The sequence below is a fragment of the Eimeria tenella genome, genomic scaffold (assembly GCF_000499545.2).
Source record: "Eimeria tenella Houghton genomic scaffold, Eth_scaff12, whole genome shotgun sequence".
Classification (NCBI taxonomy): Eukaryota; Apicomplexa; class Conoidasida; order Eucoccidiorida; family Eimeriidae; genus Eimeria; species Eimeria tenella.
The window spans coordinates 221,866-239,816 of NW_013541485.1; the positions used below are offsets into that span (position 1 = coordinate 221,866).

Here is a 17,951-nt window from a genome sequence, read left to right on the forward strand (position 1 = left end):
CAGCAGCAGGCACGGAAAAGAAAAGGGAGATGCTGCTGAGAAGATGAAAACAGACACAAATGGTGACGGGCAGAAATTGCCCTAAGTCAGATGTGCTACCAACAGTGAGCGCCGACTTCCTGCTATGGCGGCTCTTCCTGCTGCTGCTCCAGCGCCTGTCGCCACCCTCTGCGGCAGTTCTAGGGTCCAGTTGTGCTTTTTCCTGGTAACTTTCCGTTCAGAAGTACTCAGAGACGGCAAGCGGTGCCGCTGTTTATCGACCGCTGCCGCCTCTGGTACTGCTGCTGCTGCTGTTTATGCTGCTGCTGCTGCTGCTGCTGCTGCATGTCTAATGATCAGCGCGCTGATGTACTGCTATGCGCAATTTGTACCCTATTTTGCAAGCAAACCCTAGCTATACTAATAATCTTCCCAGCGTATCATATAGAAGGCCGTATCGCAAAACAGGGAGAGTCCTGAGGGTAGTCATATGAATAGAACTGGATTGTTTCACCCGTGAGCAGCGAGTTGCGTCACCATACACAGGCGCCTCATAGACCACTGGATGTCGTTTCTACTCCTTGCAATGCATTGGGCTATGTTTATTCCTTTTGACGACTTTGCACTATGGCGCTAGGCTTCATGTGACGGCTTTTCAGGCCTACAGACACCACTGGATAAAGCACAAGTAGCGCTTCTGCGGGAGCGAACCAAGTTCGAGTGAAGAATATAGTCCAGCGTTGGTCGCTGCAAGCAGTATCCAGCTAGGAGACTGGAGAGAGGAGGGAATGCCTGTGGTGAGAGTGAGTGGCGGGGAGAATGCGGGGCCCAGCTGCTCCCCATAACGTAAGTGAAGTACGCAATAATAAGTATGCAATAAGAAACATAACAGCACCCTTTCGCGCGACGCTCGAGCACTTCCCGTGGCCAGTTCAACGTCCAGGGGTGATGAGCAATGCCCAAATGGGAAGCAACTCAAGCGTTCCCCACCAGGTACGATCTTGGCTGCGGGAGGCGTTGACCCAGACACTTTCCTTCAGGGGATGGCCGGGCGACCTGTCTCCCACAAAGCGGACCTCAACTGATTTGAAAGGGGCATGCCTTTCGCATTAGTTTTGTTAGCCTTCCTTATGCCAGTGGTGCGTAGAACACGAAGAAAAGGAGGCCATGATATCTGGTTTAGTTTCCGCTTATCACTATAGCGGATTACAGACGGTCCTAGGCACTACTACTTGGAAGCTACAGTATCCCACAGTCTCGACCTTTCGGCAGGTCTCGATCGTTCCAGGCCTTGTGCACCTAGCTACATGCTGTTGGGCTGACTTTGCCTCAATATGCCCCCTAAAACACCTCCAGTAAACATTACCCTTGGGCAGCACATGATGAAGGCCTACATTGATGATGAAGACCTACACCTGACGTAGCTCGGGACAAAATCTTTCGCTGCTCAGCGCCAGAAGCAGTTTCGAAAGGAGCAGCGCAACCTTACGTTTCGTTCTTCACCCCTCCTCAAAGTCGCGTGCAACGGCGAGCTGCTCATCAGCAAACCGAGAACACCACCAAATAACTCGCGTAGACTTGCCACAGACTCAGTAAGCAGAGAACAGTAAGTCCGGAAGCTCCCGGTGATTCATTATGTTTGCAATGCCAATGCCCCAGGAATTACGGGCGCGCGGAGCCCGAAGAATTGGAGGCTTCAAACAGAGTGGGTCCGCATATCTCGTAAACTTCAGCTAGAAGCTGTCATTAAGCTTGCTTCCGTGTCCGCAAGGCTCTGTTCACGCAAGACCAAAAGCCAGATGTCAAGCCCACGTGCACATCTGGATCAGTGGAAAATGGGGAGCCAGAGAACCAGGCAACAAGAGCGTAGCATCTGGATACGCTTTACTTAAGAGCCGGCTCTTCCTTTCGCACCGCCGCAGCAAGTTGCCGCAGGTCATCGCAAGCTGCGAACAGCTCATCCCCTCAACTGTCCAATCAGCAAATCTAGGAACTTTACTGCCTGGGCCAAAATGAAACCATCCGGTTGTCCTTCAATGGCCAAGGTCTCGCCTACAGTAACGAAACAAGCGAACGTGACATCTTAAATGACACTTAAGCAGTACTGTGCGACAGTCCGGAAGAAATAAGGAAAAACAGCCTGAAGCAACAGTTCGTATTCTGCACAGTATGCTGCTCTGCAAGAGCAGCAAACTGTACAGGATACATGCCCTTTCCCGCCCTGAATTAAGCTTTGTGCATTGTGCGGAAACAGCGTGCTCTACGAGGCAACGCCGTACATGTGCGCCCGGGTGGCAGCCTCTTACCCCTATCTTTGAAGCCACACGCCTCAAGAAGTTCTAGCGACCCTTCACACACCATGACGCGGGACTTGAACGCCGCGTTCTCTTTTCTGAAGGGAGAATCAGAAACGTGCTGCCACATCTTGCTGCGATGCAACACCTCTTGACCGGCCAGCACCACTGAATGACTCTGCAGCACCTAGCATCTAGCCACTACATGGATTATACTCTGAATCCACCTACTCCCTTGGAGTCTAAGCTGTTCCTTGCCTGATGCGATGGTACTTGACATCTGTAGGGTGCTCTTTCGCGTTCATCACGTAGAGGCGCAATGTTGTCAAACAGACCAGAAGCTTCTGTGGCTCGTCTTTCCTGTACCTTTTGAACAGAGCATTGCTGAAGAAAGCTACTTTATCTTTGCCGCTCATTTTCGACACCCGCTCCTCGACGTCGGCCTGGGAAGGATCATCAGGCATCTGTGCGCAGCACTTGAACAACTTCGCGACCTCTCTTAATAGGCTGCTGCCGACTCTTATTCCCTATGGCGACCATTGATTACTAGTAGCACTTCCCCTCTTCGATGAAACATCTGCATCTCTCTACAGCAGTAAAAAACCCAATACAACCAAGCAGCGTGCAGTCAGCCTTAGCGCTTGCAAAAGCAACAGAAACCCCTGAGCAGACCTCGCAGCCAAATCTGTCCCTGTAGTCTTGACGTAGAAGTTCCCTTTGGCGTTCGCGCTCTTTCTTGGCCTCCTGAGCATTCAACAGCAAATGAACGTGCAGTTATGCTTGTCCCTGCTGGCTCAAAAAGGCTGCAGGGAGGACCAAGACCATCGGGTCATTTCTAAGAACACGTCGCTGGAGCTCAGGATCGCAAACTTCACTTAAAAATGGCGTAGTGGCGAGGGCTTGATTTTGGTCAGTTGGTTGTGGTCGTTGAGATACATGTGAAGATTTCGTTGTCCCGTGGATTGCATGCACTATTTCTAACCTCTTTCTCTCTCTGCAGCTGGCAAAGGGCTCGTTTCCTCGCCTCTTCCTCCAGCTTGGACTGCTGCTCCAGTATGGCCCGGGACTGCTGTAGTCTTAACCGTTCCTTTTCAATCGCCCCTTGCTTCTCCCGTTTTAGCCGCTCCTGAGCCCCACAATAGCACCAATCACAGACACACACTGGGGCTTCACAGTCACTGGCGGTTGCTCCCACATATGAGCAAGTAGCCTGTCGCAAAAAACCACGCAAGGCATCTGGTTCGGTCCCCGCGTATGTGCCGGACGCAATGTAAGCTGTGACGCGGCAGGGACACGAAAAGAAAGAAAGGCTCTTACTTCTCTGAGTTTCTTCTGGAGTTCGTACGCCATTCGCTGCGCCTCCTCCTCTGACAGAGGCGTCTTTTTTGCCGGTTTGTGGGTCGCGAGTTCCTCTGGAGTCAGTGGATCATCGATGTCAGAGTCACCCTCGTGCTCTTCAATCCAAGACAAAGCCGTCTCCAAAGTGGTGGGACACCCACGGGTCGCAAGCAACGCCCGCCCAGCTCGCGCTTCGCTGAAACCCATTTCCTTCAAGTGTGCAAGAAGCTATTAGGCAGGCAAGGCGCAAACACAAATACTGAGGAGAGAAATCTGGAGACAAAAATGAAGGATAAACGAGTCGGATGCTTTTGAGCTCTCGCTCTTTCGGTGGCGCGATTGAGGAGAGACGAATCATCAGAAGGAACACGCAATAAACAAAAAACCTGCTACGTCCTTTGCCTCGTGTGACTATTCCTGGTACCATTTCTGCCGGTGTTGCTGCCGCTGAAGGGGCTTAGGAGAGGATCAGTCTCACGTTGGCATCAACAAGATCAGAGAGGGCTGGACAGGCTGGATCTGACAAGACAGATACAAAAGTACATACGAGAGAAGCTCCTGTGGCGCGAATGCAGGTCCGCATGCTGTGTTTTACTGTGCTCCACCGAGCTGGCCTCGTGCCCGTTGACCCACCGTTGATATTTGCGGCATCCTGCCCAGTGCACTGCGGCGATTCGCTCTTCATTGGAGCACTCGACGAATCAGCACCTTCTTTAGTGCCTGCATCATCTTGCGGAATCGTCTCCTCTACTCCCACTAGCGAGACGTCCGAGTCTTTTCCGTTCCCCATGTCCGCCAGGAACCATTCAGGCCCTCACCGAGCTTCTATCTCTTCAATTGCAGTTGAGCTCTCTGCGAAGTTGTTTAGTTAGACAGGGGAAAGCCTTTTACGTGGAATCCTGGTAGCTGAGCACACACGTGGCAACTATATCTGTCGCCCGCCTCCGTGGGCGTCTGGAGTGCTGTGCAGGCGCCTTTCGGTGGACCCAAATATTATCTACCGGAGCTTTTTCTATGTGTTGCAAAAACACAATCACGGCAGCGTCTAAAGAAAGACACTCTTCCCAACTTGGTCTTGAAGTGCGAAAAGTACCACCGGGGGTGGTGCCTGAGCAGCAGAGTGAATCAATACGTGGCCCCAAGGAGCCATAGGCGCCATCGTTTACAAATATATTTGTAAACGATGGAACTTCAGGCACTAATGGCACAATACGTTCCTATTTCAATGATGCAGCACCTGACTCACGTCAGAAGGGATGCTCAGCCTGCTGGGCTCCTGTCCTGCAGCAGAATCTCTGTAGATTCAGCAAGGAGCTACCATAAGACTTCTTGCCTGATTTGCAACAAATGAAACGTGGAAATGTAGCTTTTCCCATCCCATCCTGGGTTACTATCGAGGTTGCATGAGCAGGCAGCGTGGGATGAGGCTTCTACTAGGAGGCTGAGAACGGCTTGGGCGAACGTGAAACCATTCCGTTCCTTAGCCCCAGGAAATCCTTCATCACCCCGCAAGTACCAACATTTATTTATTGCATCTTGCTGCTAAAAAAGTAGCATACAAGATAATTGCTGGCACAAGCATCACGAGCAATCAGTCAGATACCGGTACTCAGATCTTGCACATTGCATGAAGCAAATAAACAAAACGCCTCCTCAGTTTTTTGAACTCGTTGTGTATCTTGTAGAGAGTGAATTGTACTCACTATGTCTGTATCAGCCGCATGCAGCAGTTCTGCCAACCACGATAAAGCCAGCACTTGAAGTGCTACAGTCAATGTAGTGGCTCTATTGAAAAAACAGGCGCGAAATTTGAATTAATTAAAGTGAGTTTATCAAAATAGAGGGTCGTGTTAAGGTCACGATGGCCTACGATGCCTCGCTACGGAAACAACAAGAAGAAAAGTGGACCACATCAGAGCAAGATGCCGAAAGAGGTCACTGGCTGAAAGCCAACACTAGTGCCCTTGTATTGTCCTCAGAAAGGAACGATACCTATAAGGCCTTTTCCAGCCAATGTTAGTCGCACTCTGACGCCTGCAGCAAGGAAATGTAAACATGGGACTTGTTCCAGTCACTGCACAGCCCATTTGACCTCATCTGCGCTTGCCAAAGCTTGTTCTGCATGTAAAGTCAAACGCACCGAAGGCTCCTTGCTGGCGTGGGCCAAAATGAGTAAGAAAACCAATGAGGGGCAAGTTTCTGTACGCATGAAGCCCTGCAAACAAACCACGGAGAATACAGGGCAGCTACCACAGTATGAAAGTCAGCAGCGCTATGTAGTCATCCAGTTTGAGGTCCAATGAAACCGGTCCCGTTCATTCCTCGATGCATGCTACATCACACATTTTCTTAACAAGGGTAGCACACGTTTTAGATAGTCCCTCAGTTTGGGTGGGGCCTTCGGACTTACGGGCCCGTGGTCGTATGGATTGCCTGATGGGCAGCGACGGCTGCTCTGCAACACAGTCATGCTGCTTGAATACAATGAGGCTACCCACTGCTCATTACCGGCATGCAGTCTGGCAAGTATTTTTCTAATGTGAAAAGCTGCGTTATGTTAGTTACGGAGCATATCTTGCGCTACTGAAGGCAGACTTGTATGTAGGTAGTTCCCTCTCCATCCATTTCGTGAGCTTTCTCATTCTTGCGATTTGCTGGCACTGAGAAGCTCTCGCTCACAGTCCCCATCGAAGGCGTTCCCCCCCAAATCGTGGCACGCTTGCGACGCCGCCATCAAACTGGACGCCTCTGGGCTTATCATACGTAAGCAAACACCTTAGATATACTATGCGTTCGTCCGTTCGTTCCCTTTCCACTCCAGTGTTTCCTCCCTGCCAATCCAACGAAACTCAGATCTCAACGTCTACTTCCCGGCGCTGCTGTCAACACCCCATTTACTTCAACATCCCACCCTTACATCTTGCACACCACCCATGCATCAATGCAATGTCACGTGCGCTCTGTGCTCTTTGTCACGCTCTTCTTGGCATCCTGCCATCGTCACCCTGCCTCGCAGCATCCTCCCCAACAGCAGCTCGCGCCCAACTCTACACGGACGTCTCGGGGCAACAAGAAGTAGGAACGAATGCCGCCCAAGCATGACTGCAATTTACTCGCATCGCCACTAAGATATGCAGACACGAGAGTCTGACGTGGAGGGCCTGTGCGTCGCACTTATGAGGTTTCTTCGCAGCCATGCAGACGCCCCTCATAGCCAAACGCTTTTTTCGCAGTGTCGCAGCGCACGTCCGCATGCGCTTGAGTATGCGCCACCTACTCGCTGAAAAGCGCGCAAACAGCTCCTTTTCCTGCAATGCTCCCCACGCCAACTGCGTTTTCTTTTCGGTACACCTGCACTGGAAAATTGGATCGCGCAGGCGCTGAAAAAGCTGCTCCCCACCAAATCCATTTGCACGCTTTGTGCCAGCGACACTCCGCATAAAACGATTCCAGTACATGCATATACCCTTCTGGTGTCAGTAGAACGACATGTGCAAACGAAGAGCATAGAGACAGGGACGCTGTGCCTCTGCCTCGCACCTCGCCACTGTTCCCTCAGTGTCAAGCAGACACTACACATATTCGAAGGTCTGCTTTGCAGTGCTGTAGTCTACACCTCCATCGCATTCAACAGCTCAAACCTACGCCCTGCGATCCGCGCATCCATCGTTACGAGGCCATAATTGTTACTCTCTTCTTGACGCTCCGGTTCACTGTCATCCTGTCTCGCAATATTGAAGCCAACAACGCCTTTCGTCCCAATACATACGCACGCATTTAGGTGAGCGTCACCCTGTGGAATACCGTGATCTCCATGAAAGCACGAGAGCGAATCATTCCGGTCTACAAAAGGGCGCACGTATAGAGGATTTTTGGCAGTGCCATAATGCACTGTGGTGCTCTGCGCTGGTCCTAGTGCCGTCAGCCATCTATCCAACAGGTGGAAACGCAAGTACACAGTGTGCTTCTATCAGCAGATCCATCGCACCCCTTGTTTGTAGTTTCTGCGTACTTTACTGTGTGGGTTACCTATGCTGCGAGTTCCTGACGACGAGGGGAGCTGCCAACCCCAGCGTCAACGCTGAAATCATGCTCACATTGAGTCCCCCAAATCTTTACGCCTTCATCTTCACCCATACATATAAGAAATAAATAATGGTTTTTTCTGCGAGGTTACGCTGTTGTGATGCACGCCGGTCCATCGCCCCCTGGCTTGGCAGACGGTGCCACTTGATCTATCCACGCCGTCTTCTGCTCTACACTCCGAACTGTGCAAGAGGTACTGCTCCAAGTTTGTCTACCCGGATTATTGCGAGTGGGCTCAACGTCGCTTGTTGCTATTTTAGCTTCTAGAGCTTTCCGAAATGCTTACTCAGCGTAGATAGTACTTAATTGTTAATTGCTCGAAAAGCACCTTTGACCAAGGTTGCTTCCCTTCACCCTGGGCTTGATACGAGACACTCATTCCACCGTACTGGCTGGCTCGCGCAACTCCCTTAGGGTTTAGAACTATCTCATCGTTTTCATCCAGTTGGGATTGTATCGTGTGCTTCATTCAAATTTACTTCAGAAAAGCCGTTTAGATTTGGTTAAGAAGAATCCGCATTTCGATGTAGCAAGTTCTTTACATGAGCTGCATGAAAGGGCACATGCGCAGGTCCGTTATGTACAGTGGCCCTTGCTTCTGTTTATCGTGCTTGTTCCTTGCTTTGGGTTGTGGCCGCTTCAACGTACCGAGGGGTCTCACGTAGGATATACATTTGTAAGGGCTAGCATATTGCGCGTTTCAGCTGGTATAGTTTTGAGACGGATACTGAAGATGGTGGGTTCGTGTTGAGATGAGACCGGCGAGGTTGTCCTGCGCATTACGTTGAGACACGAAGATGATGGCGCATCTTGCAAGGCCAAACAGAATAAATTAGGCGCATACAATGTGGATATTGATTCGGCTATAAGTGAAAGAAAGTACTTTTGATCCAAGGCCAGTGTGTGCTCTCCAGCAAAGTTCCTTCCCGCAGCGATGTTAAAGCAGACGGGAAACCTTTGCACGCCGCCGATTCAGGCACTGCGAGCAAATCCCTTCTCCCTTTAGGGTTTTTATTAATTCTTCAGACATCCCAACAGGAGCTCAACTATCATGACAATGTCGCAGACACGATACAAATTGTGCACTTACCGCTGGTGGTGTAGAACAACGAAACGCAAGCAGACACAGTTTCTGATCCGGTAAATTATTTCCAAATGCTCCGAGGGTCAACTTTAATGACGTCGCTCATCATTGGTCTCACTCAAAAAAATCCATTTTTCCACTGGGTGAAGCGACACACCCATTGAAGCGTTATGTGACGTCTAATCATCTCTACACGACCAAAACCATTCTCGCTAGTACAAAACTTTGCGAATCGCTTATAGGCGTCTCCAGCTCTGCAGTAGGTAATGCCCTTCATCAACAACAAAGCAAGATTACTTTTATGAGCAAACTTGTGCCGAGGGCACTCTAATTTCAACGCTTTCTGCATTCAGTGTCTTCTCTGATTCGGATCTACCAACACCAGATCCGCAATGCATATCAGCGCTGCCATCCCATCCAATCCATCCAAAACAAACGACTCTCTTCTTCGCATCTTTGTGCTAGAGCCTGCTTAGACATCTAGTATTCCACAAGGTCTTAACGGCCTAGACACAGCCAACAACGGAGATTTCTCAGCTGGAAATCCGTAATCGCAGGATTCCCTTTCCTTTGGAATCGTTTTTTTTACGCGTTTGCATTCACAGCCTGTGGCGCGTGCACGTGCGGCAGTTTCCTATATCTCACGCACGCGTGCTTTATGTTCATCACAACCACGTGACTTGGGGCAACCCTTGGCAAGAGAGGACTTTTCTTGCCTCGATTAAGCTTTGCTATTGGCCACGGGTGCATGCCTACGCTCCGTTGAGTGCTGTGTAGCATGCTAGGTTACAGAAGCACTGAACTTTAAACTGTTTAGCCTTATTCGGCAGCACATTATCCCCACATGATCCATGTTGGCGTAGTCTCCATTAACGACTCCGGAGTAAAATGGCTCATTTTACTCCGGTGAAAGAAACTGCAACAGTGGCAAACAACGTCGAACCTCTAGCTGGCTGCCTTACTCGTTACTACACTTCTCCCGAGGTACTCATTGTTGACAAAAATCCCCTTTTTCATTACCTGTTGTAGCAACCTTGCAAATGTCTGAAGCGCACCATTTCATCAGCGTGTAACTTCTAGAATGACGGCCAGACCTTGCTTTTCATTCGCAGTCTGGGGCAGATGCTTGCCACAGACAAGCGGGAATGGGAGTGCTTACTGGCTCCTTCCGCTCTAGCATATAACACAACAAATCACGCTTCCACCATGCTCGGCCCCTTCGTGCTCATTTTACGATGGAGCCCGCTTGTGGCAGGCAAGTATAAAATTACTGATAGCTTGACCGTTATGTTCCCCCTGATTAAGCTTTTTCAAAAGCCGTGCGCTTGGGCTCAAAGTCACATTGTGCGTGCCGAGTGACAGCAGAAGAAACAAGCAGATCCCACTCGGCGTGACGCTGGGCAAGCTGCCAGTGCCAGAGTATAGCTCATCAACAAGTACTTGCCGCCGTCCAATGAATGCACTGGATTTAGGCCCAGTTATCGCTTTTCATTAGCGGTTAAAGAACCCATCAACAAATTTGCTTGTTGTGTGATGTCCCCGCGCTCCTAGCCATGCCGCGATGTTTTTCATGGATGCAAACAATTTCCGTACTGCTTCTCGTGTTCATTCGCGGGCTGTCATAGAAACCGCAATTTGGTGGCTTCTTATGAACAAAGCAGATGCCAGTCCGCAAGGCCAGCGCAAATCAACCATATGCTGGGCGATGTTGGTACTGGATCAATGGGGATAATGGAGAAGATATGTAGAAGCTTGTGAAGTGGAGAGATGTATCTAAAGAGTGGGCCACCTGTGAACCGGTTCCTCACCTCACTGGTTGCTCTACTTAATGGCAACCTTAAATGCGGCTTCTATACAGAGTTCAGATCCTCTGGCCTGCACGTCCAATTTGAAACCACTTGTTCACCTCCCACTCAACTGGACGCATGGTCTCTGGAGGTGGCTCTTTCCTTTTCCCTTTTTTTACCACTGCATTTTTTTCTGTTAGCACCTACACAGACGGACAGCACGACGTCCATCCCTGGTACTGCCACGCGAAGGGGACTAAACGGGATGACTGTGCGCGTTTACATATTTTTCGTTCCTAGGGAGGAGCTTTCACATCACTCAGCACAAAACCTTTACCTACAGGCACAGGCTGGTACACGGACGCTTAGTCGAATTATGTTGACAAAAATGGAGTTTGATTGTACGCCAAACTAGAATGTATGAGCGAGAATCCGCTGTAAGGATATAAATATATGGAACACTGAAGGGGTAAAGCACTCACTAAAGAAGCCTAAGAAAGATGGCACAATACAATATTGGCAAAGTTGCTGAAGTCCATGGTAAACAGCTTGCAAACTACAAAGTGCGCAAAAAGGAGAGCCGCAAGAGTACACGGAGAATGGTGACTTGCGGCACAGCCAAATGAACCACAGGAAAGCATCCAAGATGACTACGTGGGGATCAACTGTTTGGTTCAACAAATGACCATACACTGTCCCGTAAGATTTAAAATAAAGAAGAAGGACGGCACCTTGGCGGCAGAGACTGTGGACCAACCACAGCAGCAGCATAAGCAACGGCAACAACCTCAGCAGCACGAACAACAAAAGCAGCTACAAGCGGATCAGTGATAGCAGCTACAACAAGCGCGACGGCAGTGGTAACAACACCAACCAGAAGGGCTCCAGCAGCAACTACAGCAGCCAGCGCAACCATGGCCAAAGTAGCCAGATAGGCAACTGCTGCGCAAGCGTCATAGAATCACTGAGACGTTTCTGTCTAGCCCCGAGGGGACTTCGCGTGCGACGCCATGGAGAAACTAAACGGCAAAGCTTCTGAAGTTCACCACCTGGTGCAGTGTAGCCCGCATCAACTTAACGAAGAGCCTCTAGCACGTGATAGGGGAGGACAGAAGGGAAAAGAGAAACGACATATGCATGTTTGCGGACAGGTGCTGGAGATGGCGGGAGTTTTCCTACGCATTGCAACATGAAAATGGGGAAGTGCCTTCTAGGCATCTCTGGTGTAAGGATACGGCCGACCTGACCCTGACTAGCACGCTGCAGTGAATTTCAATGCATTCAGGGCTAGTTGTGCAGTTTATTAGCGTGTTCATTGTCGTGCATATAAGCTCTTATAGCGAAAAGGATTTCAGCTGTTGAGATGTAAAACGTATACTTAGGAACCTATGCCCGGAGATGTCATGAAAATGTACCTCTGGTGCTAAGAGTACGCAAAAAGAGGAGCAAAATGACTTTGCTGACTCTCACTTCCCACATGTTGAGTTTATAGATGCTGTTACAATGGATATATTTGCCCTTCTGTTGAAAATAACGGGAGGTAAAGTGAATGCAAGGCAATTTCTCACATTGGGCCAAAAATGGTTTCACTTGAAGAGGCATTGTTTCCTGCTGTAGTAGACTGATTACGCAATATTTCTAGGCACGCAGCTTTTGCATATTCCTTCATTGAAGTACCTTATAAATAAGGCGTTGAGGGATCCCTGTGAAAAAGCGGGACTGCGCAGAGTGCACCGAAAAATTTTGTGGCGAATGACTATGCGCCTTCTTTGAAAACGGTGTTTTCTGCTTTTTAGAGAAGGACATTGTGAAATGGCACATTTATTCCGCCGCGATGCACTCACTGTAGGCGTCAAGGTCTTGACGGCACTTACTCCTAATTCACGGACATGAGGAAATCTTGCTGTGCAGCAGCATCTGGAGGAGGTACAGCACGATTCAGCCTCTGTATTACTGCTGTTACGTCTTTGAAGGCAAGTACAGCTAGTGAAGAAGCGCTAGCTGCTGTCGCTGTGAGGGTACAATGCCACGAGTGGCGCTATATAGGCCGCAGGTTACACGAAATCCTCTTACAGGAAACAATGCAAAGCTCGTTCACTGTTATCCAAAAGCCATCTTTATGGAGTATGTTCTCTGCTTACTTGCATGTTACTGTGGACTTTGTGATGCAGCGAAGCGCAAAAAAGAAGGCGCTCCTCCATGGATGTAAACAGCAAAGAATGTTGCTTGGCCACTGCTTAGCTGATTGCAAAGGTTTCGACGCAGTTTCGCATCCTACTAAAATTTCACTGGCCTTCAGAAGATATATTTTAAGAACAGTGGGGGAAAAAGAAAGCTTGTCTGGTGATGGTATCACGTGCTCCCGTTATTTTGCCCGTGCAGTCGACCTTCGATGGGCAAGCCCTCACGAGATAAGGAGCCCAGTGTGTCCACTTTGATGCTTAAATTGAAGTTTCCACGGAGGAAAATAAAGGCAGTAACGAACTACCAGTACAATATACCTGTTCCTGTGGCTTGTTTGGATGATACTACCACGCGAAAGGAGCGTCTGCCGTTTGGCTTCGTCTGCTGTTGGACATACGAAGCCTAACGGCAGACGCTAGCTAGTAGCGAATTGAACATGTTCCATATGTTGAGAAAACCGCTGCCGTTCTTTGGTTGAATTTATGGCTTTAGGGCTCCCCACTGAACAAGTAGAGCAGTAGCCTCTGGCGCAGGACGTGAGCTGGTTGCTGCTGAGCTGCGTTGCTGCCCTTGCTATTTATTTCCTGTGCTGCTGCTACTACTGAGTTCCCGCAATTCCTCCCATTTTTTCTGTTTCTTGTTAAGCCGTTACCCCCTTAGGTTTGTAGAGGAGGAGGGGAAGCAGTGAAAATGGATGGCAACAGCCCTACGGCAGCAATTGCTGTTGCTGCTCCAGCACTTAGTGGCGCGGATCCCGCAGCAGCAAGAAAACAGCTAGCCCTTCTCTATCAGAATCTACCTGTAGATGACCGCCGTTACGTCTCTGAAGCAGACAGAGACGAAATATTCAGGCGCCTAAGGAAGGAAAACCGCATGTAGGCGACGTCATGCAGATTGGAGCAGATTGCAACAGAAGTGCATGTTTTGCCACACATATATGCACACATATATCTCTGTTTAGATGTTTTTTCGTACGCTTTTATGCGGGGGTCAAAAATATGCAGACGGTTCTCCGCTCAGACGACAGATCAGCACTTACTGCGAGAATGACGCTGAACTGTGGGTTTTCTGTTTTTCCGAATCGTGTTTCAGTCTCGCTGTCCTGAAATATGGTATTTGTTGCATTCCGTGGAAAGCAACCGAAGCGGCCGTTATAATTGTTGACACGCTGTCGTTGCGCTGGGCTGTAAGCTGGAGAGGATCAGGAAATTTATAGCATAGAGTTCGCTGGTGTTTTACGTTTTTTGTCACTGCTTGGGCTGTTCAGATGCTTTGACTGCAGCAGCAGGAATCCCACATGGATATCTCTAACGCATGCAGTATTTGTATGCCTCTCATGCTCCGGCAAACACCGGCGGCTGGGCACTCATCTGTCTTTCGTGCGGTAAGTCCCCAGGACACTCTGTTCGCTTCCTGATTGGGCCTGCAAGGCTAGAGCACAGCTTTAGATGTTGGGTCTTGTATATGGACCTGGGGGACGGCGTCGACGTGCACTCCAGCGCCAGGAGTGATCCACCTACACCCACTGATTGAGTTTGCTTTCTGTACTGCGTATTTGTCGTTACCTTCTCATTTTTTTGATTACATGAAGATCCACGGAAATGGACAAGATATACCCGGAGCAGCTGTTTCGCATGGAGTTGGGTGAGTACGATTTCTCAGTTTCATGACCTCGTAGGATGGGGAGACACAGCAGTCGCATGCCTGTGGAGTAGACAGTACAAAGTGAATGGGCAGCTCGTTTGGACTGGACGCGCAGAATACATTGGAGACGGATAGTGCAGGGGATGCGACAAAGCTTTTGTGTGGTGTACTGTAGGGGGTAACCGTCGGGCACACGAGTTTCTCAGGGAGCACGGGTGAGCACCGGCAGACACTTAAGCTTTACTCATTTGCTAACAGGAGCAACCGATAATAGAGCCGGCTCTTACTGTGTCATAGGTGTCTCACTGTGCATGTTTTGGGGTTAGAGTCGGGGCAGGAAGGCAGTGGAAGTAGAAGTCGCTGAAACAGCCCCATCGTGCAACAGAATCGTGGTTATTGCTTTGGTTGCAATGTGGCTTGTCTTTGTGAACCCAAACAAGCATGAACTATTTTTCCGCCTATTATAATCGAAGGTACATCTTGCGTGGTCACATCTGCATGTGTTTACTGGCCTCTGAAGGGCGGACCTTAGCCAACCGTTGGACTACCATGGCAAGCTTGCGGCGAAACATCGACAGATGCTAGACGTATGTCTCTCTTTTTCTACTTCAATTTGCAGCCATAGGTCCTTGACATGCACTGTGCACGCGTTTGTCTGTAGGTGGCATAGCTATGTTCGCTTTTAATGACGCCAGCGCTACGTAAGAAAATGAAGTCGGCGGCGTGTGGTTCTGGCGCTGAACGGGTGCTGTGTTTGGGTATAAGGCTTGGTGTGTTTACTGTTCAGCGCCTAGTAAGCACGGAAATGCAGGGCATTGGGTGGGTTGTAGGACCGCAGAGTGATCCTGCAGCTCACACGACTGGGACGGCAGCACAGCACAACCAACATCAGCAGCTTCCTCAGCAGCAGCAACAGCAGACGTATGGAGGGCTGCGTAGCAACGACGAACGCGCGCAGCTTCACGACCAGCCTCTCTCTACTCCAACCACTGCCCTAGCAGCCAATTCGGTGAACGCCCCTGTTCCAGTGGCAGTGCCAGCGGCCCCCGCAGGACCTGCCCGCGGGGGTATTGTGGAATCAGCCTGGGGAGGAGTCGCGAAGCCCGTTGTCTCCGGCAGAGGCGTCAGGAGCCGCAAGCTGGAAATGGACTTCGACTTCGAGAAGGAGGCGGCTCTTTTGGCGGCAAAACAGAGGGCAGCAGCACAGGGTGAGCCCACAGAGCCTGATGCATTCATGTAGATGAATAGTGGGAACTCGAGTCCTGGAGTACAATCTCTCTACTTTTCCTCGCGTATCGTCAGCGGAGAGCACCTACGTGGTGAACTAAGCTAGGGCGTCTGTGATGTATGCTGGTTTCGTATTGTGGAGGGGTTCTTGAAAATAAGTAGAGCGGCAGCGGTAAGATAGTTTTCCATTGCGTTTGCTTTGGGCTTCTGCTTGCTGTGCTTGTTGCAGCCTCACCCCATGCCTGTGGGAGTTCTTCGCAGCCACCGACGCAGCAGCAGGCAACGGGGCTAGGTAACGTCAGCGGGAACAACGGTAGCAGCAATATTCATAGGGCGGCGACGAACCCGACCTTCGGGAGCAGCGGCTGCACGTCTCTGGGGTCAGGAGCTGCTGGGGCGGCTGGTTATGGTTCCAGCGGCGGCGCTACCTCTGCTGGCTACGGCAGCAATAGCACGCGCTTCTCCGGTGCGAAGAGTATCTCTTCTGCTCAGTATTTCAATCAAGAAGACAGGTAAGAGATGGCCCGTAATCGCATTTTGAACACGTTACGCTTCTTATAATAGGCTGCAATGCTGCTTCCGAGTTTCAGCGCCAGAGGGTGCGTGCTCACCAGAGTGGGTGTGTGGGTAGAGGAAACGAAAATTTCCTTTCTTTAGATTCATCCAGTTTCAGCTGCCTTTAAATGCCTCTGTTGTCATGAGACGACGTTGTAGCGCCTTGCACCTTGGAGTCTCTGCAGCTCACCTCCCGTGGCCCCTGTGCCCGTCGATCCTTCACGGAGGGCTATTGGCTCGGATGAAGTGTTTGGGAGGAGCAACACCGGCAGACGAGTGAGCAACTAGACTGTTTTTGTGTGTTTCGAGTGTGATCGGTACTTGTGCCGTGGAGCGCCAGTGATGTCTACTTGCAGACGTGGTTCTTGCTCATTTTTACCCAGCGCGCATTTGGGGATATTTTGCGAATTTCGAGGCCCACTGCAATGCTGGTCACGCACTTACCTGTACATCCATGATAGACACATTTAGCATTTCATGTGGAAGGATGACTGTTTTCATTGGGGCTATGCTGGATGCGGCTTTAGGGTTGGGAAGACCAGAGCGCCGCGCGAGTGGAGGCACTGCGCATGCATGCGCAACAGGGCTGGCAGCAACTATCTCAGGCTGGCAGTGACGCGTTGAGCAAAGCCCGGGAGTGGCTAGCTGGTACATGAGAGCAGCGTATTTTCAGGTTTGGTTTGTTGGGAAAGTGCAAGCTCACAGCGGCCAGCTACACGCTTCGGGGGCTGAGGATTTTGGACAGCTTTCTTCGCGTGAATTATTTTCTGAGTATGCAGAAAACTAATCTCATGTTGGGGCCTAAAGAACGATATCTCGCATGGACTAGGACGCCACAAACAAGCTCACGAGCTGGGTAGTAGAGCAGCCCGAACATGCGCGCAGAGTTTCATCCCGCTGTGGGGGAAATACCTGCTTTTGTGAAGGAGTGGAAACTTTTGTCGCAAACCCAGGCGTCCCTCATTTGTCCATAGCACATGCATTGATAATGACAGGCAGCTGAAGCGTGAACTGGGCATGCTGTTGCTGCCTGGCTTCCGTAGATGCTACGGATGTACGCAGCGACGGTGGCTTCGTGCAGCCGCGGTAGAGGGTCCTTAAAACGACGCGGGAAGGCGTACTTGTGCGTAGTCGATGAGCCAAGTGCCCCGAGCAGTTTGGGATACCACAGTTTCTTGTAAAGCGGGACCTGCGCGAGATTGACGGCTCTCTGCACGCCTGTACGCTTCTCGCTGCATGAAATATAAGTCCAGAAGACGCATTACAATTCTGTTCAATTTATACAGACTAGTAGAATTTTTCAGGAGGCCTTTTTTGGAGGCGTGGATGAAGGCTCCCATGACGCTAAACATTCCGGAGGCTCAAAAGTTGTCCGTTGCCGCGCCGCAAAAAGAAAACGAACGTCGCAGGAAGCTCGTCTCAGTTCTTCCTTTTTCGTCGCATTTCACCTCTGGCCGACGTTTTTGTAGCATTGTGCTGGTTCGTTTCTACGTTGTAAGCGCAAATGCAGCGCTTGCATAGGATCCAAAAGTCAAATACTAACGGAAACCCCCTACGTAGCTCTACGGAATCGGGTTTTCTTGAATCACGGGACGCTGCAGATAGATCACGTAGTGTTTGCGTAGTGCAGTGGAGTGTGGCTTTATAGTGCTGGCGTGTAGCTAACGAGTGGTTAGGTGACTAGTGCTGTTACCTAGGAGCGCTAGAGCCCAGTATCTACAGCTGTCATTCTACCCGTTCAGAATTGTTCGGGTATGTGCTGTGTGGGACTTC

General features: G+C 50.2%; 2 protein-coding genes across 2 annotated transcripts; one reads left to right on the forward strand and one right to left on the reverse strand.

Annotated features, from left to right (window-relative positions):
* Nucleotides 1–1,936: 1,936 nt before the first annotated feature.
* ETH_00026975 (UBA/TS-N domain-containing protein, putative) lies at nt 1,937–4,401 on the reverse strand (the record flags this gene model as incomplete). Its single annotated transcript, XM_013373097.1, has 7 exons — nt 1,937–2,031; nt 2,286–2,371; nt 2,532–2,737; nt 2,946–3,017; nt 3,256–3,399; nt 3,591–3,839; nt 4,090–4,401. The coding sequence occupies 7 exons, from the start codon at nt 4,399–4,401 to the stop codon at nt 1,937–1,939; spliced, it is 1,164 nt and encodes a 387-aa protein (XP_013228551.1).
* A 9,041-nt stretch (nt 4,402–13,442) lies between these two features.
* On the forward strand, nt 13,443–16,834 carry ETH_00026980 (ARF1-directed GTPase-activating protein, putative; the record flags this gene model as incomplete). Its single annotated transcript, XM_013373098.1, has 9 exons — nt 13,443–13,627; nt 14,020–14,136; nt 14,344–14,396; nt 14,572–14,611; nt 14,917–14,983; nt 15,184–15,604; nt 15,853–16,135; nt 16,364–16,454; nt 16,706–16,834. 9 exons carry the CDS (start codon nt 13,443–13,445, stop codon nt 16,832–16,834), a joined length of 1,386 nt encoding a protein of 461 aa, XP_013228552.1.
* Nucleotides 16,835–17,951: the final 1,117 nt, after the last annotated feature.